At 27.0% G+C, this 27,419-nt stretch overlaps 4 protein-coding genes across 7 annotated transcripts in view; 1 reads left to right on the top strand and 3 right to left on the bottom strand.

Annotated features, from left to right (window-relative positions):
- LOC112683511 (chloride channel protein 2) overlaps window positions 1-1,122 on the bottom strand; it is a 56,925-nt gene extending 55,803 nt beyond the window's left edge. For both annotated transcript variants that reach the window (XM_025554569.1, XM_025554570.1), the window contains exon 1: window positions 912-1,122. Coding sequence is in view for 1 of the 2 variants with exons in the window: in XM_025554570.1 (XP_025410355.1) it covers window positions 912-968 (57 nt within the window). In the remaining variant the exon portion in view is untranslated. The remainder of the gene's footprint in view (window positions 1-911) is intronic.
- An 8,000-nt stretch (window positions 1,123-9,122) lies between these two features.
- LOC112683581 (vesicle-associated membrane protein 2) lies at window positions 9,123-14,355 on the bottom strand. Its single transcript, XM_025554664.1, has 6 exons — window positions 14,143-14,355; window positions 13,571-13,662; window positions 13,363-13,441; window positions 11,847-11,926; window positions 11,681-11,732; window positions 9,123-9,340 (listed from the first exon to the last, which is right to left on the bottom strand). The coding sequence occupies exons 2-6, from the start codon at window positions 13,658-13,660 to the stop codon at window positions 9,318-9,320; spliced, it is 324 nt and encodes a 107-aa protein (XP_025410449.1). The 5' UTR covers window positions 13,661-13,662; window positions 14,143-14,355; the 3' UTR covers window positions 9,123-9,317.
- Window positions 14,356-14,471: 116 nt separating this feature from the next.
- Window positions 14,472-26,046, top strand: LOC112683579 (zinc finger MYM-type protein 1-like). 2 transcript variants are annotated; one of them, XR_003148599.1, is made up of 2 exons: window positions 14,472-14,688; window positions 25,898-25,985. XR_003148599.1 is itself a non-coding variant. In XM_025554662.1 (2 exons), exons 1-2 carry the CDS (start codon window positions 24,061-24,063, stop codon window positions 25,954-25,956), a joined length of 1,341 nt encoding a protein of 446 aa, XP_025410447.1. In that variant the 5' UTR covers window positions 22,940-24,060; the 3' UTR covers window positions 25,957-26,046. The 2 variants fall into 2 exon arrangements, 1 of the variants encoding a protein (XP_025410447.1); XM_025554662.1 differs by lacking the exon at window positions 14,472-14,688 and adding an exon at window positions 22,940-25,342 and having other exon boundaries at window positions 25,898-26,046.
- On the bottom strand, window positions 15,637-20,151 carry LOC112683580 (zinc finger MYM-type protein 1-like). Of its 2 annotated transcripts, XR_003148600.1 has the most exons (4): window positions 19,684-20,151; window positions 18,711-18,848; window positions 18,133-18,272; window positions 15,637-18,048 (listed from the first exon to the last, which is right to left on the bottom strand). XR_003148600.1 is itself a non-coding variant. In XM_025554663.1 (3 exons), exon 3 carries the CDS (start codon window positions 17,113-17,115, stop codon window positions 16,597-16,599), a length of 519 nt encoding a protein of 172 aa, XP_025410448.1. In that variant the 5' UTR covers window positions 17,116-18,048; window positions 18,133-18,272; window positions 19,684-20,147; the 3' UTR covers window positions 15,637-16,596. The 2 variants fall into 2 exon arrangements, 1 of the variants encoding a protein (XP_025410448.1); XM_025554663.1 differs by lacking the exon at window positions 18,711-18,848 and having other exon boundaries at window positions 19,684-20,147.
- Window positions 26,047-27,419: the final 1,373 nt, after the last annotated feature.

Here is a 27,419-nt window from a genome sequence, read left to right as displayed (position 1 = left end):
ACATAATATATATAATATTATAAGTTTATTAATATACCAAACAGTTATACACTAATATCTATATATAACAACTTATAGACATCAATAAATATTTACATTATCATATATTACTTTATCACTTATTATTATGTATAATATTATATTAATTTATTTACCAATATCATGAGTAAAAGATGATTTTGGAAATAATCTATCAAAGTTATGATTAATTTGTGTTCTCAGATATTAATTCATTTTTATGGTGTTAAGTACATAAAGTTAATATTTCATTTACTCAGCTCTTTACTTAAATATTATTTTTAGAAAATTTAAATACTCATCTCTAATACTGTATCTAATAATATAAAATAGGTATAGATATGTAAACATGTATTTAATAACTTTTAAATATGACTTATGAGTCATATTTATGAAATAGAAATATAATACACAAAATGTATACCTAGATGGTGTACATTACTTGCAATTATTCTTATTTATAGTTGATCTTACAGTTTTGATATGTTCCATATTAATTAGTTATATTTCTGATTTTTATACATGAATTATTATGTATCTATCTGATTTATATTACGATTTATTGTACCTAAATAATCATAATTTTAAAAGTAACATATTAATTAATGATCTAATTTGCAATAATAAAATTATAATAACTGAAGTATCATTATTTTTTTACTTAATTATATATTTTCTTATTTATTTAATGACTATATTCTAAATTGGATGAAATATGTTAAAATATTTATGTAAAATAAATTGAAAATAATATAAGTAGGTTGTACAGTAAATATAATTTAGGAAAACAACTAGTAGTATTTTTCTTTTAATAAATTAGCAATAAAAACATAAAAATTATATAATTTGTTAGGTTTAAAAATAAATTAAAATATTTAATTAAATTTACTCACCAAAGTATGATGGTATTCGTGTGAATCTGAATGAATCTTTCCATTGTCGCTATCCATTATTTACACAAATAAAAATGTATTCAATGATTACACTCAAAAATGATTATAACCGAATTAGGAATTCAAATTAAATTTTTTAAGTAAAAGCAATTTATTTGTGATAGTTATTATAATTCGAGAGAGTATACATGAATACACAACAGCTCTTCACAACAATGACCAAATGACTGATGGTAAGCCGCTGAATACTTGTACTTATAGCCTGTAGGCATTATCTACGGTTTTAAATGGAGTTAAAATATTATCTAAGGGAATGCATTGCATTTCGGACAATAACGTGTTTACATCAATATTGAAATGATAACCTTTAAAATATTGAATAAGAATTCGTCGAAATTGTTTTAGAAAAATAATATTTCATATGTATATCTATTTATAGACCATACCATTTTTTGTTTTGTACATTGAAACAAGTTATATGTGCGCTATAAAAAATATAAATATAATAAATAAAATACCTATATAATTCAATAAAGTTTTTGGCAATCATATTAAAACACATATTTATTATGACGCAAATATAGATTTTAACATATACTTATTACAACAGTAACTCTGAAAATTTTGAAATATTTCATGTAAAATATAATATAGGACGTAGGTAATAACAAATAATAACAATATTTATATAAATCATGCATATTATTTTATTACTATAATGATATGTCTTATAAAAATATTTATGAATCTTTTGTATTTTAGATTTATATTACTTAGTGTTTAGAATTTTGAGATGTTCAATAAGTAATTTTCTTGAAGTATACATAGGCGTATTTACGGGGGAGGCAGGGTAGACACCGGTCTCCCCAGCGACGTTCTTAACCTCTTGGCTTATAATGGTGAAACCACGAATATATAGTAGGTATCTATATCCGTGGCTGAAACAGTAACAGTAGATAATTATAGGTAGAAGTTGAATTTAAATTTTAAATTTATTGAATTTTATTATTTATAATATTTTAATAAATTAATTGTTTAACCAAATTGATAAATAACTGTTTATTTTGTAATAACTGTAATAAGATGTGTATAGAAGGTTGATGTATAGTTGATAAAATATTTATAAAAAATAAATAAGTAGCACATTAGTTAATAGGCCTTATTTATTAGACATTTAGAGGAAATGTAGTATTCTTTAATTTTTAATTTCGACTATTTTATCTCAAAGTACATTTTTAATCGTAATCGATTAACAATATACAATAAAAACATAATTTTTAATTTACACATATAATATATAATATATTTTACTTTACAAAATTGTTTTTAAATATTATATTGCCAGCAATGCTCGACTTGAGGGGGGACGCAGGGGGACAGAGTACCCCAACTAATTTTCAGAAATTTTAGCGTCCCCCTACTATTATTACACTATAACCATAACGCTCAGCCAGTTTTGGGGACGTTCTTTTTTTTAAAGTAAATAAAGTCCCCTTCTTTAATTTTTTAATTTTGCCAAGTCGAACACTGATTGCCAGCCATTAATGGTCCTCTTCAGTGGCGTATACATAACTTTTTTATGGGGGGGGATCATTTGCAAACAAATCATTATTTTTATATTATCATTTTTTTTTTTTATATATTTCTAACGCCCTCACGCTAAGAGCATTATTTTATAACATTTGAAAAAAGGCCTAGGGGGATCTGACCTCCATAACCCCTCTAATATACGTCACTGGTCCTATCAATATATTAAAAGTTAAATAAGAACTATATTACTCAATATTGCGTTTGTGTTGTTTCGGTTTTGCCTTATAAATTTATGGCAACCCTACAGTTACCTATTTGTTATCTATTGTAGTTTAGACATTTTTTATTTTTAGATGCAAATTTATAAATGACACCAATATGTAACTCTGGTAAAATTATTTTTGTTAACATTAATAATAATATTTTATATAAATTGTGATTCTATCAGAAATATTATTTTCAAAAATGTTCGTATTATTAATATAGAAATTACAGTAGTATTGAATAAAACCTAAATTAATCATTAATAAAACGTATAATTTGACATCCGGCCAAACGTTTTACGTCACATTTCAACACTACGATATTCAATGTTATCCATTTATTCAAGTGTATAAAGTGATAAATGATAATGATAACTCAGATAGTTGAGAGTGGTCACCAGTCATTAGCCTCAGCGATTGGAAAGAACGTCGTTCGTGATCGCACATTCACGCGTTCATATTCATATTTTGTGAACTGCATACCAACGCCACTCGTTTTTTCAAACAGAACATGAATGTGAACGATATTTATATTTTTAATGAATCTGAATGATTTTTGGAGTGGTTTTTTTATATATCATTATAAACTTTAAACTCATTGTACTTTTTTTAAATATACATAACGTTATCTGAATCCTGTTTTCTTATAATAATTTTTGTTTTTTTTAATACTGCTTATCTTTAAATATGTTTTTTCTTGAATTTTCATCAATGTATTGATAACATTAAAACAATTTGGATGGCTTATATAAAACTAACTATTAAAGTTTCAATAAATTGCTTCGGGCCCATTTGTTGTCCCAGGATCAGATGATAAACTTTCTGCCTACAAATATGGCGAAAAAAAACTATTTTCATCAACGAATGTCTCTAGAATATGATCTGTAAATGTTTCAGCTGCGTAGACAGGTGCATCTGATATTAGAGCTACAAAATAATTGTTTACCTCATCGGGCGATGTACCACTAAGGCCAAAAAATCTTTGATGTATACATCGGTTTTTTCCATGTAATGTAATATAATAGTACAATACTACTATTACTATATAATAGTATTCGCGATAATATTAATGGTTTGGAGATTAAATATCGAGCAATAATTGTGTATACCACTATTTCAGATCACGTGTTTATGACGTGTATCCAAACGTGACTTGATATGTCTACCCAAACGTTCCCTGATTTACTAAGTAAAATTATAAAATACCTTTAATTTTATGTGTCCAAACGTTGTATCTGTACCCAAACGTATTGGCTTTTGGGTTAATATGACCAAACGTGCTGCGCCCCTATTTAGGATCTTTGCTGCTTCTATTACTTGATGCCATCTATCTCTGTCTACTCAATCTTCTAATTTTAAAAATAATTTAGTTAAAGCCTACAAAACTGATTTGGAATCTGCATTTGTTAATGAATTTATAATGTTTAAGAACTTTCAATAAACTGAAATGTCCATCAATGAAATGTTAAACGAATTGCCCCAAAATATCGATACCGATAAAGTTATTAAATCATTTGCAAATAAAAAATGTCGCAAAAAATGTTATTATAAAGTTATTTTTAAAAAACATGCTATACAAATGTATTATGGCAGTTTAATTTTAAATATATTTGGAGTAAAATGAATTGTGTTTAAGATAAATTAAAATTGTTATCAGATATAAAATTATAACATGTATATAATGTTTTTATATTATAAGAGTTTAGATTTTTTTAAAGGAGATTTAACACTTCCTCTACCAAACAGAGGGTTTTTAAACCATTTTAATACAGGACAGCAGGATACTGGAGGGCCGTATAAGCACATAGGCAATAAAGGCACTTTGCATATGGCTTACGATAATGTTAATTCGGACATGTGTAGGCGTGCAGAAATGTATATAATTAGTGATGGGTCGAACCCTAATTTTTTAAATCGAACCGAACTTTAAATTATTTTTTCGAACTCTAACTGAACGGAACCTTCATATTTTCTACCGAACCGAACCTATTATGATTTTAAGACGTACTCGAACTCAATACTTTTTATCATATACATTGTACTACCTACAAATTAAATCAACCATAATTATTAATTACTATTGTATTTTAAGTTTTCGTATTTCCTATTCTACATATTATTTTTTAAGTCTAAATAATTGTATTATTTACAATACATTTAAATTTTAAATAATTTCTTATTAATATTATTATTATTTTTCAAAACCAGTATTGTGCTCTCTCATGTTGTCTTGTAGCTTATATTCATTAAGTATTGAGTATTGAGTGTAATATGACAATTCATACAATCAGTATACTTTAATAATATATAAAAAAAATAGTAATAATAACTATAATTCACAAATATAAAATGATTAGTAGAATTTATAATGTAAGATGTAAGTTGTGAACATGTTTTTATTAACAGCACAGTCGCGGTATCGGAATATTACTATGGATTTACCCAAAATAGATTTTAACCTTTACAATAAGTATGAAAAAAACAAAAATAGTTGATTTATGGGTATAGATACACTGCCGCTATTGGCGATAAACAACTTATTAATGTTTTGGTTGGCGGAGGGTGGATGTGTAACATGCGACTGGAAAAATAACATTATTATTATTATTATAAATAATGCATAACGTGTCCTTTACAAATTATTACTTTCTATCGTCAATAGTCTAATTATTTCTACATAATCATTATCAATTTTTATTTTTCAAAAATAACTTTTGAAGAATTGTACAAATATTTGGTTTTCGAACTATCGTGACCAGTAAGTCTGGTTCAACAAATATTTTCAAGTTCGATTTTCATCAAGGGTTCGGTTCGGTTTGGTTTGAGATTCGAACAGTTCGATCCATCACTAACATAAATATATGTTTATTACAAATATGCAAAACACCCATAAAGGTATAACGTACGTAGGTAACTACTAAACAAGTTTACTAATTATATGACAACACAACAATTTTTATGTTGATGTATTGCTGGTTATTAATGTATAAAAAACAAGTTTCATTTATTACATTCATTCGTGAGAACAAACACATTAGGTACCTATGTTCTACCGTGGAATGCTTATTTCAATTGTTTTTAATATTTATAATATATATTAATAATAGATAATAATAAATAAAAATTAACTTGCTTTCTACACCGGTATAAATATTCAATATTAGCATTTATACATTTGAAGGCTACAGACGAAAAAAGATAGTCCATGGATAAAATTTTTCAATAGATCAAAAACAACATTTTCTAATTTCTATCCAGCAAACATTTAAAAAATACGTTTTAAGGGTTTATATAATTAGAGAACGCATTTCTCATAAAAATCTGTTAACTAATATTAATAATTTTTTGAAAACTATTTGAAATAAAATAAACTGAAAAAATATACCCTCAGTAACCTTCATTTTATAATTGACTTTCTTTTGGTTTTGAATGTTAATGTGAAGTAAAAATAACAATTGAGGTAGTAACGTGACCATTATTAATATATGACTCAGTTTTTTTTTTTTTTAATAAATTTAATTAAATCTTTATAAATAAATAGTCTATACAAATAAATGTAAAGACTCCAAAGTTATTAAAAATAAGACGCGTCATTGGACGGTTTTTCACTTTTCCTTTAAAATCTCTAAGAGCTAAGACTAAACAAAACAAAACAAAACCCAGTTAACATAGATATTATATAGTTACTTATATATAATACATAATAGCTATCATTCTATCAGATTTCATAATTTTGACAAATACTACAGATAGATTTTTCTCAATATTTTTCAATAAAACAAAATATGCTATGTACAATATATTATCATATATAATAGTTAATAAAAATGATTATTTATAAAGTTTCTTAAAATGTATTATATCGTTTATTATTTACCTTAATCAAGGTTGGTTACAACTTACAATATCTAAATAATGTATGTCACGAGTTCCAGTAGAAGAAATCTAATTTTAATATTACCAATACTTTTTTATGAAGGAATTGTAGTTAAAAAAAAATCGACCCAATTTAAAACCTACTTAAAATTTACAAAATATGTCATCAACATGTATTAAATATTATATTAAAAACATTAAAGTGATAAGAAATATTAAATTTTTTATGTTAAAAATGATTTTAAATAGTATAACTATCAGTCTAATAATCGTTATTAGATTTTTTTTTAAAAATTGAAAATTAACCCGTGACTCATCTTGAATTAATGATGATCACACGAATTAGAGATTCCCGAACACACTTTAATAGTTTTTTTTAATTAATTTCAGGCAGGAGGATATCTAGACATTTTTTGTGGGAGGAGGGGTCCAACTTTTTTATTTTATCTGTTCTCAGATTCCGGATCGATCACAGGGGCTCCCCCGATAACTAATCTCTTTCTCCTCGTTCCCTTTGTAACTTAACTCAAGTCTCTTCCGTGTCGTAGCCGTCCAGCGATTTAATTGCCTGTCTAGGACAGAAAACGGCGTTCGGAGTAGTAGCTTAACTTCTACAAAATTGGGGGCAAAATTATTATTACCATTTTTATTATTGTGTCACCAAGTGACTGATCACTTGTCCATTTATCGTTGTCGTATCGACAATTGTGCTTAACCAGTCAACAAACACTCACAAAGCTGAACTGTTCAGACACAGATCTCGTCAATTCAAATCCCATTTTGAATTCCTAACCTCATCTGATGGCTCGATACCATCATAATAAACAAGTTACATCCAAAAAAAGTCTCCCGGTCACGATTTAATAAACAATAATATAGCTAATAATCTTACAAAAAAATCAATACTACTGTTAACTCATATTTTCAAAAACATGCTGCGACTTTCCTATTTCCCACCTATGTGGAAACATATATCAATACAATTACCATCATGATTTCCAAACCAAATAAACCCAAGCAATTAGTATCATCATACTGGCCAATTAGCCTGTTACATACATTTGGTAAATTGTTCGATAAACTACTTTTAAAACGTATTAAAGCTATAATTGATGAAAATAATATACTGCCAACATCTCGATTCGGTTTCCGCACCAAACATAATACTATACACCAAGTTAATAGAATAACTGACCATATATTTACTTCTTTTGAGAAAAAACTGTTCTGCCAAGTAGTCTTCCTCGATGTCTCTCAAGCTTTGATCGAGTGTTGCACGATGGCATACTCTTCAAGCTTAAACATTTTTTACCTGCACTTTAAAATGTTACCATAAAATCCTTCTTGGAAAATAGATGATTTTCTGTACGTATTAAAAACAGTAATTCCAACTCCCAATCAATAGAAACTGGTATCCCTCAGGGAAGCGATTTATCGCCTATACTTTACAACGTCTACAACTCGGACATTCCATCGACCAACAACATTATACTTGTAACTTACACCAATGATACGGCAGTCCTAGTTTGCAATTTGCAATCATATATTTGTGTTTGATATACATTTATTGTGATTCTTTATTATAGCTAATAATTACAAATACCTTGTAATTTTTTTATGAAACATTATGCATGGTGAGAATAGCATAAAATATAAAAGGCTTGTTTTAATATATTCATTGGTAGTCAATAATTTCACCTATTCCTCTGATTTTATTAAACATGTATTCCTGATCAGTAGAATACTTGGAAGATAATTTAATTTTTACGTTTTATCTACGTACCTAGTTGTCATAAATTGAACCAGATATAACTAAATTTTCTTAACATAAGCTGCCACAAAAACTCATTAATAATTCATATTTTACCTGTTTTGTAATATTTTTTTTTCTATAGTGATTATTTTGATATTTATTTATATTAAGTTCAATACAATTTTTCAAATCAGTTATTAATGAGAACTAGAGTTCACAGTATTCACAAAAGGGCATCATAGCTAAATTTAGTTCAATAATAGTATAGACCCACCATAAAAAAGTTAGTAATAAGATAATGTAAATGATAGGACTCTATAAGAATTATATTCAATTCCTTTGTTAAATAAATAATAATATAATTAAGAAATATATATTTATACATAATTTCTCATTTTTTAACTAAAATTTATAATATATTAAAAATAGATTAATGTTACTAATATCAATAAATTGTTTTATGAATGATTTACAAAAAATATAATTCATTGTTCCAATATGAATAAAACAAGGTTTTTGTTTGATGTATAAAAATAAAATAAAATAAATTAAATATTGTACTCAATACTAAAATATTTTATTACCATATCCAATAGATAATAAACTAAATTTCAGTAATTATAATATTAAAAAAATTAATAATAAGGGAATAAATTAAAATTAGCTATAATTAAATTTTACAATTTAATTTACTGTACAGTTGAAAAATACTTGACCAAAAAAAAAATGTCTGTATAAGTATTAATATTTTCATAGTATTTTATTTCAGTATTAAATATTAAATAAATTTCTAAATTAAATAAAACATTTGTAGCAACAGATAAAAAAATTAAAATATGTGAATAATGCACAATATTAGAAATGCAGTTAGGTGACACATGTTATTATCACAATTCATAGTAATAAAGATAATATTAATATAATGATTTCAGGATTTATAATTATGATTCCACTTTTTCTGTTCTTAAGTAATACTTCTTTTACTTAACTGCCGGTAAAGAATGAGCCTGTAATGAAATATATTAATGAAAACAAATATTAAATTACAGCGAACCCTCAATAACTCGAATCGGTTGGGGGCAAAAAAAAATTTGAGTTACTGAAAATTTTTTTCTATTTAAAAACACAATGACTTCATTTTATAATTTTATTTATGTCTTTACTAATAAATGTATGATGTATGTAGGTATGTATATTGTATTAAATTTTTAAAAAAATAAAGTAATAAATATGTATATGTATAAATTGTATGTAATAAAGAAAATACAATGTAATGAATAAAGTAGAACTATTTTTTAAAAAAATCTGATATTTTTGATTGGTTTTTATTGTTTGACCTATCTGTAAAGTTATCAATAAAATTTAGTACGAAAAATCTCTTCTCCAATTTTTCATTGTTCTTGAATGTACTTATGTACAACCTGTAAACTATCTAATGCCTGGACAAGATTAGTTTTAGGCAAAGCCATATTATATCGTTGAATTTATAACTGTACCTTTTCAGCAATAGGTAAATATAAGATTGATAATTTTAATCGGTTTTCAATACGATTATCGTTATTTATAATTATGCACTTGGTTATTTGACTTTCGAGTTATCGAGGTATGTACATGTTAAATATTATTTTATAAATTTGAGTTATAAGCCAAAATTCAACTACAATTACTTCAACTTATCGAGAAAATTTATCACGTATATCATATATTGTAAGGCAGGGGCCTAGGCATTCCTTCGAGTTACTAAATATTCGACTTATAGAGGTTCGAGTTATCAAGGTTCTACTGTATATAATTATTAAAATAATATAGCTTGCGGATTAAACTTTAAGAGAGTACATATATATATATATATATATATGAATTTTGTTTTTAAACTTTTTTATAGAACAATAAAAATAATTGCTGAAAATAAATTGATAAATATAAATAATAATAAAAATAAAATGACAGATTAGACAGACTGTAGAGATCTTTTAATGATGGTACTACAACATGATAAAATTAATTAGTTGATTAGTAGAGCATAATAATACTGTCTTTAAGTCTTTTGACTGGATTTCCTAGAATATTGAGATGATAAATCTGAAATTAAGGGGCTTTTATGCTGAGCTAAGCTATTTTGGTAGCACTTCATAGTTGAATTCCATATGCTCATATGTCTTAGTAGGAGTTTTATGTGATTAGTGATTAGATGTGACCAAAGGAGTCAAATACATTCATTTAGTATTCAAGATTTGCTAATTAAGTGTGATTGCCAGGTGAATCGGCAGTCTATAAAAATATCAAGGTATTGTACATACTAGGTAGGGGAAAATGTTTGGTTATTGAGAAAAAGGGTTGGCATATTCCGCAGTGAAGTGTGAAGGTACAATGAATGGATTTAGTTTCATTAATTTTAACGTTCAAGTTTTGTACCAAGTTTTAAAGGTGTTTAGATGGTCTTGTATGTAAAAAGAGGCTAGGTTAGAATCTGAACTGATTGTTTGAATGACTTTGTCGTCGAAAAAGTCACTGAACTAGTGTATGGATAGAGGTTGGCTAGTCAGAGATGTAAAAATTGAAAATAAGAAGACCAATTACTGTATCTTAGGGCAGAGCTGGTTTTATTTATATTGGAGAAAAGAAGAAAGAACCCACGTGTACAGAGAAGTGATCTTTAAGGCTAAAAAGTAATAGAATGAGAGTAGAATAGAATTAATGAATTATATAGAATATAAGAATAGAATGAGAAGTTTTAGTTTGTAGAGAAGTCCTGAGTACTAAATTTATATATTTATTTCTATTTAATTTCAGTAAATCCATTTAAGATGCTCTATTTTAAAACAATTTCCTACCTAATATACGCATTTTTATGAGTTCCTAGACTTTGACAACATTTAACAAGTAATTAACTGTAGGTTATACACTAGCTATTCCTGGATAAGATGCTGTTATTGTAAATTATGTAAATATAAAAATAAAAAATTTAAAAAAATATATCACTTATAAAAAGGATAAGGAAAACAGCGAATATTTTTAAGAAAGATATGCAGAAAACGACAAGAATTTCACTACAAATAACACTAGAAGCATTTACCAGATAATTACTGTTAAAATTTTATTGGTTGATGTAATTTCTATAGAAGAAGAAAGTAAGGAGGATTAAGAGGATGACACAACACCAATCCTCTAGGTAACATATGCACTTGATTATGTTAATAAATCAAGAAGATTAATAGCATCTTTTAACAATGCTTATAATATTACATAATTTCAATAAAATTGAGAACTTTCTTTAATGTAACTAAAGTATTTATATTCTGCAACAAATGTTTAGATAGGAAATGAAAATAAATAAATATACTTACCCACAATAAGAAAAAGAATTATTGCTACAACAAGCCCCAATAGAATCATCATCTAAAAAAATAAAAATAATCAAGCATAATTAATAAATATTAAATACTTAAGACAATATCAATTATATATTATTTGGTAAATAATACCCACAATAAATTAAAAAAACTGTTATACCTTTAAATTTTTCCACCACATCTTTCTTTTAAGTTTAGTAGCATGTTGCTCAAATTGAGAGGCACCTTGTTGTAAAACATCTAAAAGAATTTTAATAAATTTTAATTTTCTATAAATTGGTAATAAAGATTAAAAATTAGTATCTGCTTTTATTGGTTTAGCTTACAATGAAATAACAAAATTTAGTAAGCAATTATATAACAATATGTTGTTATATTGTATGTAATCAATGGTGTATATAATTTTGTATTTAATTGATTTTAGGATAATTTTTATTTCAAACCTTTAAATAGTAGATGCACAGTAAAAAATTAGGTTTAATTATAGTAAAGAATTTTTTTAAATTCATTTTCATAAATGAGAATAATGTGGCAGTGTGAAATAGAATAGTTCAAAACAATCAATAGAAATTATTACTCTTGCTCTTAGTAAGTAAAAAAAATTATTTTACTAAAGCTTTAAATTTAACTCAAAAGATAAAAATTATAATTATAAAATATATATTATTAACAATGTGCTTAAAATATAATTATTCTTTATGATTAATAGAATATTTTATAATATATGTTATAGTTAATTAAATTTATAGGTTCATATGTCAGATTAAGTGATATACAATCTATAGTAACTAGATATTAATTCTAAATTTAATAATTTAGAAAAACAATGCATTAGTACGTACAAAATAATTGTATAGCTATAAATTCTTTAACTCATAACAGTATTTACTATTTTGGGTATATTACTAAACTTACTTGTAATACCTTCCTACTGAATTTTTCGTAAGCATAAACAAAAATAAATTATATCACATTTTTGTAAATATAACATGATAGAACAGTATTCATTAATAGTGTATTTGTAAAATTATATATTATTTATTAAATGTTAGTAATAGGTCCAAAAAGAAAGCACTTGTTTTTACTTTATGGTTAACTAAAAAAAATTTATATTCAAATTAAGTAATGAAAAATAATTTTTAAAGCAATAAAAATATATGTACCAAAAAATTAAAATAAATTAAAAAATTAATTTCTATAACAACTTTATACTTTAAGTACCAACATTAGTATTTTTTACATCACTTTAATAAAAATTGTTCTTTGAAATATGACTAATTTTATCCCAACCGTTCAAAAATAAAAAGTTATCACTATTTTTATAAAATACTTAATATAAGCAAATTCATAATTTTTAACCAAGTAAAAATATTTAATTGATAATTATATCATCTATGATATAATCCATATAACAGATTTTCTAGACACATACAACATTTTGGCATTCTGTTATTAGGTTACATATAAATGTATACATTATTTAATATGTTTGAAAAATACATTTTTTAGTTGATTTTATACTTTTGTAGTTTTAAATTTTTCAAGTTAAAATAAGTCATATCAAAAACTTGTCAAGAATCTGGTTAATACTATAAATACTTATAAATAAAATATAATTAATTTTAAAAACAGAATTAGTTCAAGTATTGTGAATAATAATTCTAATATTTATGTACCTGCACGATTATCCAACTCTGACAGCTTTTGGTCTCGTTCTAGTACCTTTTCAACATTTACTCTCATAATTCCAACGACCTTGAAATAATTTTATGATTAGATAATTTAATAAAATACAAATCTATACTGAACTTACAAATTTAGTAGATATACAAACTACAATATACTATGATAATGCTCAAACCAAGAATTTAGTAATGTACAAACCTCATCGACTTGAGCCTGAGACTCTTGGAGCTTCTTCTGAGAATCTGTAGGTTTTTTGCTACTTTGTGGTCCTCCTCTATTATCAGCCATATCTTAAAAAAACGGTTACAATGTTCAATGTGATGAAAACCAATTTTCCAGAGGACTTCAACAATACGAAATTATGTATTTGGGTATATAATATGTTGACAGAGACTGCATTTGTCGAGAAAAATGAGGGAAAAAATATGATAAACGCGCGATTGGGCAAACAAAGATTGGTGAACAGGCACTGCAGTCGTTAATTATTTTTGTACATCTGCTCAAAAACCAATATTGGAAATTTTGCCCGCACGCACACTCACACGATTGTATTATAGCTTCGGATGAGATTTTGTGAATGTTCAAACTTCCGATAACAAATCCGACGGCGAGATGTGCGTAAGACATTAACGGTTTACTACTCACTGGGATCAGAGGTGTAAATGGGTGTATCGTCAACGTCCAAGGACACGAGATCAGGAATTCGTAATATTGTTTATGAATTATTATAGGTTTTGATATAGTTATTTTTTTTTGCTAGATATACTTACTGATGATGATATAAGATCGTTATAGTTTTTACTGAACGGTCGGTAGTAAGATCAATGCAAGACACGGAGCAAACAGTTTTGGCCTTCTCAATGTAATTTGCCTACAATTGGACAACAATTAAGATTATTGTTATTGATAATATTAAATGGTCCGGATACGACTAAGTACAATCTATAATTGTGTAAGAGAGCCAACAGAAGTACGCAACAGATGAACGACTGAGGACGTGATCATCGGTGATGTAATCATAATGTGACGTCACCCACGGCGATAAAAGTAATTATCATTGATACGGCAACCGAGTGCAATGACGTTATAAGCACATCACTTTTTTGAAAGAATTTGCATTATCTTTGGAATTTCAATCGTTTCATTGCGCGGATAATTCTCGCAATTATCGACGACTCGTTATTTTACAAATCCAAAAATATTCTTTTGTACTTCGTTTTTACAACATATATGTAGAAGATAAGATAAGATTTTAATTTTTAAGAAAAACAAGAAATTATTTGTTTTATCAATCATTTGTAATAAAAAACATCCAGGTATGTATTTATATTTTACTAAATTCAGTATCATACTAATGTGTTTATTTATTTTATGCTTACAATAGTTATAATTTAAACACACACACACATATGTATATATATATATATATATATATACTAGCTTAATTACCCGGCTTCACACGGATCATTCTTGGTCGTGACATAGATTTTAATAGATTATTACTTTCACTATTTAAAGCCAAGTTTGGTGTAACTGTTGGTGGTTATAAAACAAATAAAACGAAAGTTCAAATTAATCAGTATAGCAATTTTGGTGATACGCTAAATTACCGTATTTTCTTTTTCCAATATTTTTTAAAATCCCTTCTTATTGCATGTATTAAATATTGGAGAGACCACCTAGTAAAATTTCGAGTTCATTAATTTTAAGATGTAGCGATGATCAATGAGTGAGTAATACATGACGTCAGCAGCATGATAAACTCATTTTTGATGAGAAGCAAACATGTATGCAAAGTACCTCCCCCCTTTAACAAAAATTCCATCACAGCAAAAAAATAAAATTTTTACAAAATATCCCTATTGTTTGTAGATTTATATAATCGGATGTACCTACTTAATTAGTTGCATTCATAAATTATTTTGTATCTTGATTTGAGTTAACATAGGCTGGTATAAATATTAGTTAGCACCAATTGTAACTAGTCTAATGGACCATATACAGCATGCTAGTGCACTAAATTTTTATTATCACATTAAATAATTTAATATTATATTATAGTATCATTAATATCTATAGTTTTATACATTTTGTATAAGTAAAAAGAAGTTATAATAGCAAAAATCTAGGTATAGGAGGAATTTCATATTTTGTACAGATTGTTGCGAATACTTCAGAATATAATTTTTTTTTTTAAAAAAAAGACTACTATGACAAAAACAAATTTTTATTTAAATAATAAAGATTTTTTTAATGATGTTGATGCATATTTATCTAATGCCTCTTTTAAATCAATTAGAATATCCTTTTCTCATGATAGTAAAATTAAACTTTCTAAGCGGATATGATGCATGGTAGATCTCAATCTGGTTTTAATTAATTTTAGTTTAGAGAAAGATCACTCATTTGACACTGAAGTGGATGGAATGGTACACAAATAATTATAAGCTGTATATAAAATGGGGAATGCTGAAATCAAGTTGTAAGAATTTAAAAGTTTCAATATTTGTAGGGAATTGAATTTGGTTTTATCAGTTGTATTATCTTAATTTTCAGAATCTTCAGATGAAGTACTATTCTCATAATCATTAAAGGATTGGGTAGATTCGAATCTTATAGTATTTGATTGTTCCAGTGTCATGCCTTTCTGAAGTTTCATTATACACAAAGAAAATTAAAAATATTCATTTTTTTAATTTATTAAGTTTAAGACTAGGTATCCATTTTACTAGTGAAGAAATTATCTGGCACTATCAATCCTTTATTGAAATTTAATATACGATCAAACGATAAGAGAGATAAATCATATAATATTGTCCGAGAACCTTCAAATCTACTGTTGATTGATGATAAAATTGATCTACAATGACAAAATACACCTCTGTTCTAAACTTATCATCTGGTTTTGTAACACAATGATCGGATGAATTTACACCTGGCATCCTTTTTTTGCGTAAAACTTGTTCTTGAGGAAAATCTATTTTAGTAAGGCCTTTACTTATAGCGAATTGTTTAGCTTCCATCAATAAATCATCTGCACACTGAACTGTTCTAATATTTTTAATTTTTTTAGTAGTCTAATCAACAATATATAGTGCCTGAATAAATTCAATAGATGATTATAGGTTATAGGTGATTAAAAGTATTTTGATAAAGGCGTGATAAATGCAAAAATATTTTTCATTAACAAAAATTTGTAACAAATTTAAAAGATGATAAAATTTCTAATAAGCTTTAGCTGTAGATGAACAATCACGATCCATACATGTTGACAATATTTCTAAAGTGTTCATTACAGCATCATATTTTTTATGAATAACTGAAATAGCTTTATCGTGTAATGACCAACAGGTTGAAGAAAAGTTTTTTATTCTAAGAACTCTATCATGTGGATAACATTTCTTTTGTTCTCCTAAAAAAATCGCTACTCGTTTTCTTGCTCTTATAAAAGAAATGAGTACTTGCATATCTCCAAAAAAATTTCTTATACTAATGCATCTGTCACATGTATCAACTACTACCAGATTCAGAATATGTGAAAGACACCAAACATACAAAGCACAAGGATTCTTTTCTTGTACATATGAACGAAGACCTGAATACTGTCCCTGTATAGACGCGGCTCCATCATATGTTTGTGCACATAAGTTATTTATCCAATCTAAATCATATTTAATACAAATATTGCATAGTAAATCAAACATACCTTTGCCAGTTGCATCATTTATAGATTCTAAAGCCATAAGTCTTTCTTTTATTTTACTAAATTCATCCACAAACCACAAAATCAGAGAAAACTGTTCTATATTAGAAACATCAGTAGTGGTGTCAATATAATTGAAAAGATGCCAGCCATTTTCACTTTTTTTAATATTTGAGAACAAATGATATCACTCATAACTAAAAGCATTGTGTTTTGAGTGTTATTAGATAAATAGATCAATGATGTTTTTTCTCGGCAGATTCAAGTGTAGCGATATAAGAAGAAAGTAATTCATTATGTTTAGCAAAAAGCTTAATTAATTCAAGAAAGTTTCCCTGACTTTTAGATAGCCAAGATTCATCATTACCTCTAAAAGACGAATTTTGACAAGCGAGATATAGTAACACTTCTAGTATTATTTTGACAATCTCTCTATTTTCAGTAACTTCGGTATTAGAGTTTTGTAAAGATTTTATATCTACTCTTTGATTACTCAAATACATTACTTTTCTAACCTCTGACTGCAAATGGTTTGGTGATGCTTCATGATTATCAAGTTTATAAAAAATATGTCTCCAGTCGTTTGAACCATTTCTAGCAAGTTGGTTAGATTTGCCATCTGTTGTGCTAAATTGTTTGCACACTATACAATAAACTTTATCCTCAGTTGGAGAATAAGATAACCATTTACGTCTAACAAACTCTCCAGTTGCAATCTTTTTAAAATAATGTTGCTCATGGTTGCTCAACAATCTCAAATGTTTTCCTTGTTTTCTTAAAGGAAATATACCGTTTTTTCACTCGGTTGGTTGTGGTTGACATGATTCTTGATGTGCAATTTGTGAAAAACGTTCAATTGAATTATTTGAACATAAAAGTAAAGCTGGATCATGAGGAAATGTTTCATATTGGTTTAATATTTTATCTAAATCTACTAGGGTCAGTGTATTACCTTCAATGCAATCATTGCATGCTAAACATAAAATTAAACAATACAAATTAGATACGTACACCCATTAATTCCAAACTTTACTAAAATATAAATAATATAATTTACCAGATATATTATCATGATCACCATTAACATTGTTAATGGATATTGAAGTATTTAAATCTGGAATAATAATATTTAATGCTTTATCTTCATTGCTCATATCATCTACATAATATCTTTGCATACTGTTCAATTTTGCTCATCTGAAATCATAAAAAATTTTTTAATACTGAAAATAAAAATTTTAAATCTGATTTAATTTTTTTAAAAAAAAAATTCAAAACACCCATTTGTAAATCTGGATTTTAGAAAACTAAATTGTAAGAACAGTTATTTAAGTCATATAGTTAATTTTTTGAAATCTCATTACTTTGTTAAGTAAAGTTGATCCAGTCCTAAAAAATATTTTAATTAAAAAATAAATATATAAATACAAAATATTATAGGTTATTATTATTTAAATAATTACATTCTTAAAAAATAAAAATAAAGATTATTATATTAAACAAATAGAGCAAAGATTCAATACATAATATGTAATAAAAAATTTAAAAAATATTGATTATAACAAGTTATTTTATTTATCAGATCTTCCTGTTCCTGTATTAGTTAATCATTTTTAAATAAATAATTTAATTTACCAGTCATATCTTGATCACCATTAATATCTTTAACAGTTATTGCACTATTTAAATCTGCATTAACTAAATCATATCCTCTGTCTACATTATCCATATCAACTACACAAATATCTTCGCATACTGTTAAATTTTGCTCATCTAAAATTACAAATAATTTTTTAATACTGAAAATAAAAAATTTTAAATCTGATTTAATATAAATTGCTATTCATATGCCATTTAAGTTCAATATGTTTGCAACAGTGTATGCCATACTGTCGTTCTAAACGACTATTCAGTATTTAATTTAATGCATATAATAAAAAAAAACCATTAGAAACTAGCACGTTATTCAGATCTAACAAACAGTAATTACATAGGTATAACAAAATAGGTAGGTCCTATAGAAGTATAGAACCTATACCATTTGAATTGGTTATTTATGAAAGGTGAGATGTCACAATTTTTTGGAAAATGACTTTTTTTAATAAAGGTTCTGAGAAAATAAACATATAGTTTAATTTTGAAAACTTTATATAATAGTCAACTTAAGAGTTAACTTTATATAATACTTATTTTACTATAGTGATTCAAATATTTAGTTTATTTTTGTACAGTGCTTAGTACCATAGTTGACCCTATTCATAAATAGGTACATTTTTCCAATCAAACTATTTTTTTGATAATAACAGGTGTTAATAGTATATGAACATTTAAAATATTTTTTATCATGCGAAATTGTATGAGAAAAACAGATATTTTTAATTTCCCGAAAGTTTCACTTTTTGGACTTGGGAGGGGGCTTTCATAAATAACAGATTACTTTATAGTTATAAAAACTTAATTGTAAATAACTAATATCTAATATTTGAAGGTAGGTACCTAGATAAAAAAAAAAAAAATAGGAAGGTAGTTTACAAATTAAATTCTACTAATAAAATTTGTGATACATCACAATAATATTAGTATAATATTTAAGTACAATAGTTCTTACCATTTTTTTTTCATTTTTTTTGCATCAGACTCAGTAGAATTAGAAGCCTTCAAAAATCTTTTAAAATATGTATTGAGATATTTTGAAGATGAATTTTTTTTTTATCGCTTTGCACGCACTTAAATGCCTTTTCCAATTCGTTGGACTTATGTTAATTTTTTTTTTACCACATAAACATGCTTCGACGTCAGACATGATTAAATCAAAATAAATAAAACTTTAGAAAACCAAAGCTAGTGGTCACAAGTCACAATGCTTCAAAATTATAACTGATGGGTTATGAGAATAAGAAAATGTAGTTGCACGCTCGTGTCTCGCACTGAAATATTGGATATACAGCTAGGGATGCGCAACCAACATCGATATTATCGTTTCATCGATATTACAGTCTGATATTATCGAAAATAAAGCATCGATATTTATATACCGATATATCAATATAATATCGATGCATATATTATGTAATATTGATATATCCAACTATTTTTTCATACAAATTGATTCCAAGTTATTTTTTAAACATGCGTTTATACAGGTTTTAATGGCTTTATAATTATCTTAGTTGTCGCCGTTTTCGGTCACCGGGACAACGTATCCGTATATATGTATTCGCGGCCCCCTGTGATTATTATTAGGATTACCAGGAAGTCTGGCACTCGACTATAGTTTTTCAATAAAATTCCTGGAATGCACCGCAGTTCATAACATGTCGATATTTATCGATAGTCGTAAGCACTCGTAAAGTCGTAACTCTGAATAGACTATGAATTTAGGTATATTACAAAATACATAGGTATTAGGTATTAAATATTATTTGCTCTGTCGTTTGTCGTCAAGTGTCAATTACTACTTACTAAATATTAAGTTCTAAACATATCTAAATCTACTTGCTTACCAGTTGATAGTTAGACCATCAGTAACAATTAATTGTTCATCGCTGCGATTTAAAATATTAATTAATTTTTGGAAAACAAATTTTAAAAATGAGTTTAAATATTACCAATGTTAGTGAAATTTCACAGTGGAGTTCTTCGCGTATTCTACAATATTTCACCAGTCAGTCAATATTTGTATAAGTGTAATATTTGTACAAGAGTTTATTAAACATCCAATGGTGGTGTTCAAAACTTGTGTTTTTACAATCTTTAGATGATAAGTATTGGTTCTGAATTTCTAATTTTCTAAGTGTTTTACCTTATACAAGTTGTAAATTTTATAATATTCAATGTACACATAATTATATATTAAAATATTTACTTATTATTTGCATTTTATTTATTTATATGACCTAATAATATTAATTTATAAAATTATATCGATATTTTGATATTTTGATGTCTATAAAAAAGTTTACATCGATATTTCATTCATCGATATGTCGAACCATTATCGTTTTTGCGCAACCCTATATACAGCAGTACGGACTACGGGCAGAGTATTACCATTGCATATTGATTAAACATTTTTATAGTAATTATAATCCATTCGTTCTAATGTATCAGGATGACAGAATTTACCAATACGATAACACGCGCTCACGTCGTTTTCTATTAATAAATCACCAATAACAATATTATTATGCGGGTATAAGCAATTGCGGTCGTTGAGTAAATTTCTAGAAACGAACCAGCTTATCTGTGTTTTCCTAATAATAATCATAATGCATTGTAACCGACCGAAAACCACCGTCTGCATCGGATAGATCGGTTACATCCGAGTTGCGGTCAGAGACGATTTTCGAGATAAGGACATATAACAGTTGCGGTCACGCGAATTGTAGGTAATATCCTAGTTGCGGTTATTATACCTATTACTTATCTGTAAAGTTTGATAATAAAATAAATAAAATTGTGGCGTACATATAACTTTTGTATTTGGGGGGGGGATCAATTGCAAACAAATTATTATGGAAGAAAAATTCCTAAACCAAAGGACTTGCACATTCAAAATAATAAATTATAAAATATATATATTGAATGTGTCAAAATAATAATTTACAATAAATCCTTGAAATATTTTTTTGTTTCCTTATAATTTCCTTGCATTAATAATACTATTTTATACAATTTTTAAAAGACCTATGGGGGGGGGCATCTAACCCCCACATCACCCCTTGTATACGTCCCAGCAGTAGTAGGTAACAAACTAGATGATCACCAATCAATGGTACGGTAAAAGGTTAGTTACAGTGTTAAACGTAAAGCAATGGATCAGTTGAGCGAGCGTCCCTCCAAAATTTTTTATTCTGAGATGTCAAGTACAGTATTCAGTGTACTGGGGTCAAATGGCGTTACATTGATTAGAAAAAATATATACACTGCAAGAATGAATGTTCACTCGAAGTTGCCGCGTGACTTTTCACAATTACTATTGTGATTTCAAACCTACACAATAAAAATAGTGTAGACAGTCCTAAGTCTGTTTATAAAATGGAAAAGAAAATGTTGAAAATGGAAAATGTTGTTACTTTTTTGTAAATAAAATAGCATGGCATAAATACTATATATATACTAGATATATATTTTGAGTGACCGCAACTAGTATGTAACCTTTTTGTTGGGTGACCGCAACTAATATACACTGGATAGATCGATATTTTCGGCATACTGATTTACTTCTATAATATTTACAGGTTTTATACTGTTAAGGGAGTGTAGCACACTAGCTCGTATGTCTTACACAAGTAAGACACATATTCGTATACGTATTAATATATTCAATCATAAATAAACCTAGTCATCAAGGTGGCTAGGTATTTTGTAGCAAGGCGAACACCCACCCACCAAAAATTTTGAAAGAGCAATTGCTCTAAAATAACACATTCGCCACGCCACTGCCTAACGTTTTCCGTTGAGAAAATTGTGAGTGTTCAACTCTTTTTGGTGTTACCGTTGAACCTATGCCTTTTTAAGTATAAATCACCCAAAATAACGGTTGAAATATTAATTTATTATGTATTATAATAAGTATATATTAAATATAGCCATGTTTATCACATCTTGCTGTACCTTTTATTTTTTCTCTTTTCTGAGTTGTAAATACTAAAACTTAGCCGATATCTTATAACTATTACTCTAATTGTTATATATTGTCCAAATGCTAAGAAAAAAAAATATGTATATAATCAACAATAAGTTAGGATGACTTACGTCAGTAAAACTTTATTTAATAAAAAAAAATAAAAAAATAAAATAAACTATTTCGTTTCTATTTCTATAAAAGTATAAAATATGTATTTAAAATTATTACAAATGATGGAATTAATAAGAATGAATTTAAGACGACAAAATAAAATACGTATTAAACTGAGACGCTTAGTTGTAAAAAAACAAAGGGACTTCAAAATTAAAATGTGTGATGACTTGAAAAAAAATGAATATACAGTATTATCGACAATTATTTGATAGTTGTAGTTTAAGTATTGGACCTTTATTAAATGGACCACGTATAAGAAGCTTATTGATAAAAAAAACGTTCTAGTGACTGGTGGCTGGAAATAGTTAATGTCCAGTTTGTAAAAGAAGACTGGATTGAAAATGTTAATCGACCTACTAGTTACTACTGAAATACGGTATTGTCTATTAAAAGGTTAACTAATTATTTTTTATCATCACCTAATAAAATAATGAATATTTACAACTGATAATTGATTCGGTTGTAGTTGTGATTTCGCATCGATCCGTTTACATGCATTTTGTACTCGCGTAGTTATTTCTAATACGCATTTCAAGTGTGAATTAGCTAAACCGTTTTAGGTAAACCGAATTGATTTTAAACCGAATTAACAGCCGTTTACATGCAGGCCCGGATTAAGGCGTAAGCAGTGTAGGCTTCAGCCTACACAACCACGGATTTAGGGGCACGGGCACTACATACTATCCTTATTTTTTTTTTCTAAACTAGAAAAATTGTACAATCTGTAAAATAGTTATTGACAATAAGCACAATACTATCCTGATGTTATTTTTATTTAAATAATATCGGAAATTTGAAATAGTAATAATCAATGCGTTTTGTCGTGCGGTCTTCTAAACCTCGTTTTATTTTTAGATTGTTATTTTTCCGTAGAACCGGTCGCACACCGATAACGTGTGTAGAGCCGCAGACGGCAGACAATGCCAGTGCGTTTACTTATTTATATTTGTCGTAGCTCGCCGCCGATGGTCATAAATTGGGTAAAATAGTATAAAATATTAAATAGTATTAGTATTTCGTATACACGCGTCACGTGCATCGAAAATTCGTCCGTTTGATCGTACGATTCGTACGTATGTTTTGTTAACACTATTGTAACTTGTAAATTTAAATTATAAAGGTTTTACTTTAGTGCGAGTAGTGCATTTTATATATAGTTTAGTGTTCGATATTTATGTAAAAATGGATCAGAAACGGCATATTAGTGGAGCACAAGCGAGAAAGCGTGCAATTGATAAAAAAGAAAAAGAAGTGATTTTATTAAGTAAAATACCTAGGTTAAATAATTTTTTCAAACAAATAAATAACATTACCCCTAGTTGTGTTGAAGATAATAAACTAGAATCTTCAAATGATATAACTATTACTAATAATTGTTCTACTACTTCTACTTCTATTCAATGTACTGCGTCTTCTTCAGATCAATCAGTTGTTGATATAAATGAGGAATCAGAAAAATCTGAGCTAAATGTCATTCCTAATCCTCTTACGCAGAATAATACAAATAATTTTAAAGATCCAGCAGATTGGACAAATAGTAATATATGTCGTAATTATATTGCAAAATTTGGATATGATCAGAACATTGATGCAGATTTTACTTCATCAAAACGAACTTATTCTGATTATGATCGTTATTGTAGTAAATCAATCTTTACGAAAAATCGAAAAAACGGAGAAAATGTTTCACGGAAATGGCTTGTTTATTCAATTTCAAAATTTGTATTATTTTGTGCTCCATGCAAATTATTTGGATGCAGTACTCAACTGGGAGATGCTGGATTTAATGATTGGAAAAATGGACATTTAGTTATTTCCAGGCACGAAAATTCTTTGGCACATAAAAATAATACATTAAGTTTTATTACATTACAAAGTGATGTAGGTAGAATTGACACTCAATTGGCAACACAAGTGACTGATGAAATTAATTACTGGAAAGCTGTTCTTCATCGAGTTGTTGAAGTAATTAAATTTCTCGGTGCAAAAGGTTTATCATTCAGAGGTGATAATGAACAATTTAACAAAATTAACAATGGGAACTTTTTGGGAACGTTAGAGTTACTTGCTAAATTTGACCCTTTTATTGCTCAACATATAGAAAAATATGGGAATAGAGGGAAAGGAACTCCGTCTTATTTATCATCCACAATCTATGAAGAACTTTTACTTTTGATGAAGAATGATATAATTAAAATTATATTAAAAGAATTAAAAGCAGCCAAGTATTATTCTTTAATTGTTGATTCTACACCTGATATAGCAAACATCGATCAACTTGTTATTGCATTAAGATATGTTTTACCTAGTGGTGTACCTGCAGAAAGATTTTTAATATTCATTCCAAACAGTGGTCATAAATCTAAAGAAATGAGCAATGTTGTAATGGATTTTCTTAATTCACACAATATATCAATTGAAAATTGTCGTGGCCAGAGCTACGACAATGCGAGGAATATGTCAGGTCAGTATTCTGGATTGCAGTCAAGAATTAAAAGTTTTAATTCATTTGCAGAGTATGTACCATGTTCTGCACATTCTCTTAACTTGGTCGGAACGTGTGCAGCAGAAAGTTGTAATTCTGCTACTTCATTTTTTATGCTTCTCCAGGAACTATACAATTTTTTTCTAGTTCTACTGCACGTTGGGACATTTTAAAAACATATTTGAAATAAAATCTTAGTGTAAAAAATTTATCAGTAACTCGCTGGAGTGCTCGTTTTGATTCTTGCCATGCTTTATTTAATTCTTATGCATTTATAATTGAAGCTTTGCATAGTATAGTTGATAATCAGAAAGAAAAAGCTGTATATAAAGTAGAAGCTAATGGGTTGCTTGCAAGATTAAAAACTTTAGAAACTGGTTTAATGATATGCATATGGAATTCAATATTAAACAGGTATTTTTCACTCTATAAATTAATTATTTTTAAATAATAAATTATGCTTTCATTTATTTTATTTTATTAGGGTCAGCTTAATAGATAAATAAATTAATATAAAGTTTAATATGATTTTAGTTTTAATGCTACAAATAAAAAATTACAATCAACTGATATTGATCTTCATACAGTATTAGAACTATATAATGGCCTTGAAAATTACTTGGTACAGATCAGAGATGATTTTGATGTTTTTGAAAATAAGGCTGTAGAAATTACTGGTTGTTCGGAGTATACCAAAGATTCCAAGAGAAAAAAAAAGAGAAAGGTATGTTTAACTTATTAATTTTAAAATACACATAAAATAATTTGAAAAAAGTCATAAACATTAACAACATTAAAAACTATTTTTTTTTTTAGGCTATGGCTGATGAATCAAGATCTCAACCTCTCACAGAAATCACAGGGAAAATAGATTTTATTAGAAATGTATATTATGTGATAATTGATACTCTTAAATGTCAACTTAGTTCAAGAAGACAAGCTTATGAAAAAATATCAGATATTTATGGGTGTATACCCACATTGTATAAAACACCGAGTTCTATTGTTATAAGGAACACATGTGGAACTTTGGCAAAATATTTTATTGATGATGTTGAAAACTCAAGCTTACTTATAGATGAGTATATTCTTTTTTCAAAATTAATTTCCACGGATAAAAATGTAAAATCTGTTCTTTCTATGTATAAGTACATCAAGACTAAAGAATTAGAGTGTATGTTTCCAAATTTAGAAATAGTTATGCGTATGTACCTTAGTACAGCAGTTTCAAACTGCTTAGGCGAAAGAGCTTTTTCTGTACTTAAAAGAGTAAAATCCTACTTGAGGTCAACCATGAAGGAGGAAAGACTGAATGCATTAGCAATATTTAGCGTTGAAGCAGAATTGGTTGAAAAATTAGATTTTAATGATACTATTAACACATTTGCCCATCAAAAAGCAAGAAAAAGAAAAGTATAAAATAATGATTTGTTACTTTTTGTAATATGATTATTTTATATTTTTATATATCTAAAATATATTTTGTTTAATTTTAATTTTATGTTTTTACTTGTTTTCACATAGGTATTATATACATGTACATATTGATGTGGCTAATAAACCTAAAATAAAGTTTTATTATTTATTCAAGTATCGAGTAGAGAAATGTGTACAATATTTTTTTTTAATTGGGGGCACCAAATTTTTTACAGCCTATGGGCACTATAGATCTTAATCCGGGACTGTTTACATGCGATTAACTCTGGGAGTTGGCTAATTCGAATTAAGTTATATCAGTTTAAACTGTGCATATAACCATGGTAAGTGGTATTTGGATTTTATATTCCTACTATATATATATATATATATATAAATAATATAATATGAGTATTGGTGTACGCTGAGATTATTTTATTGATTAACTTCTTGGAACAATTATTCTTATCTACACAACAACGACGACAGACAAAAAGGATAGGTTGCAGGTAGCTGGAAATCCGCGGGCCGCCGCACAGTGGGCGGAATTTCGAAAATAGGTGGAACAAATAAAATTTTCACCTATCGTATAATTGATTTTATCTTTTACAATTTGTTTATTATATTACTATGGTCAAGA

The sequence above is a fragment of the Sipha flava genome, unplaced genomic scaffold (assembly GCF_003268045.1).
Source record: "Sipha flava isolate LNK unplaced genomic scaffold, YSA_version1 229_pilon_pilon, whole genome shotgun sequence".
NCBI classification, from domain to species: Eukaryota; Metazoa; Arthropoda; class Insecta; order Hemiptera; family Aphididae; genus Sipha; species Sipha flava.
Note: the sequence above shows the minus strand (reverse complement) of the source record. Positions and strands in the feature narration are given on the sequence as shown.

Excerpts from the sequence above, each read along its gene's own strand:
- LOC112683581 (XM_025554664.1), bottom strand. The coding sequence starts at position 13,660 with ATGGCTGATAATAGAGGAGGACCACAAAGTAGCAAAAAACCTACAGAT. Across the intron at positions 11,927-13,362 it reads AGAGTTGGATAATCGTGCAG|ATGTTTTACAACAAGGTGCC; the intron begins GTACATAAATAT and ends AAATTCTTTTAG. Across the intron at positions 9,341-11,680 it reads AATTCTTTTTCTTATTGTGG|GCTCATTCTTTACCGGCAGT; the intron begins GTAAGTATATTT and ends ATTTCATTACAG.
- LOC112683580 (XM_025554663.1), bottom strand. The coding sequence starts at position 17,115 with ATGGCTTTAGAATCTATAAATGATGCAACTGGCAAAGGTATGTTTGAT.
- LOC112683579 (XM_025554662.1), top strand. The coding sequence starts at position 24,061 with ATGGATCAGAAACGGCATATTAGTGGAGCACAAGCGAGAAAGCGTGCA. Across the intron at positions 25,343-25,897 it reads CAATGCGAGGAATATGTCAG|TTTTAATGCTACAAATAAAA; the intron begins GTCAGTATTCTG and ends ATATGATTTTAG.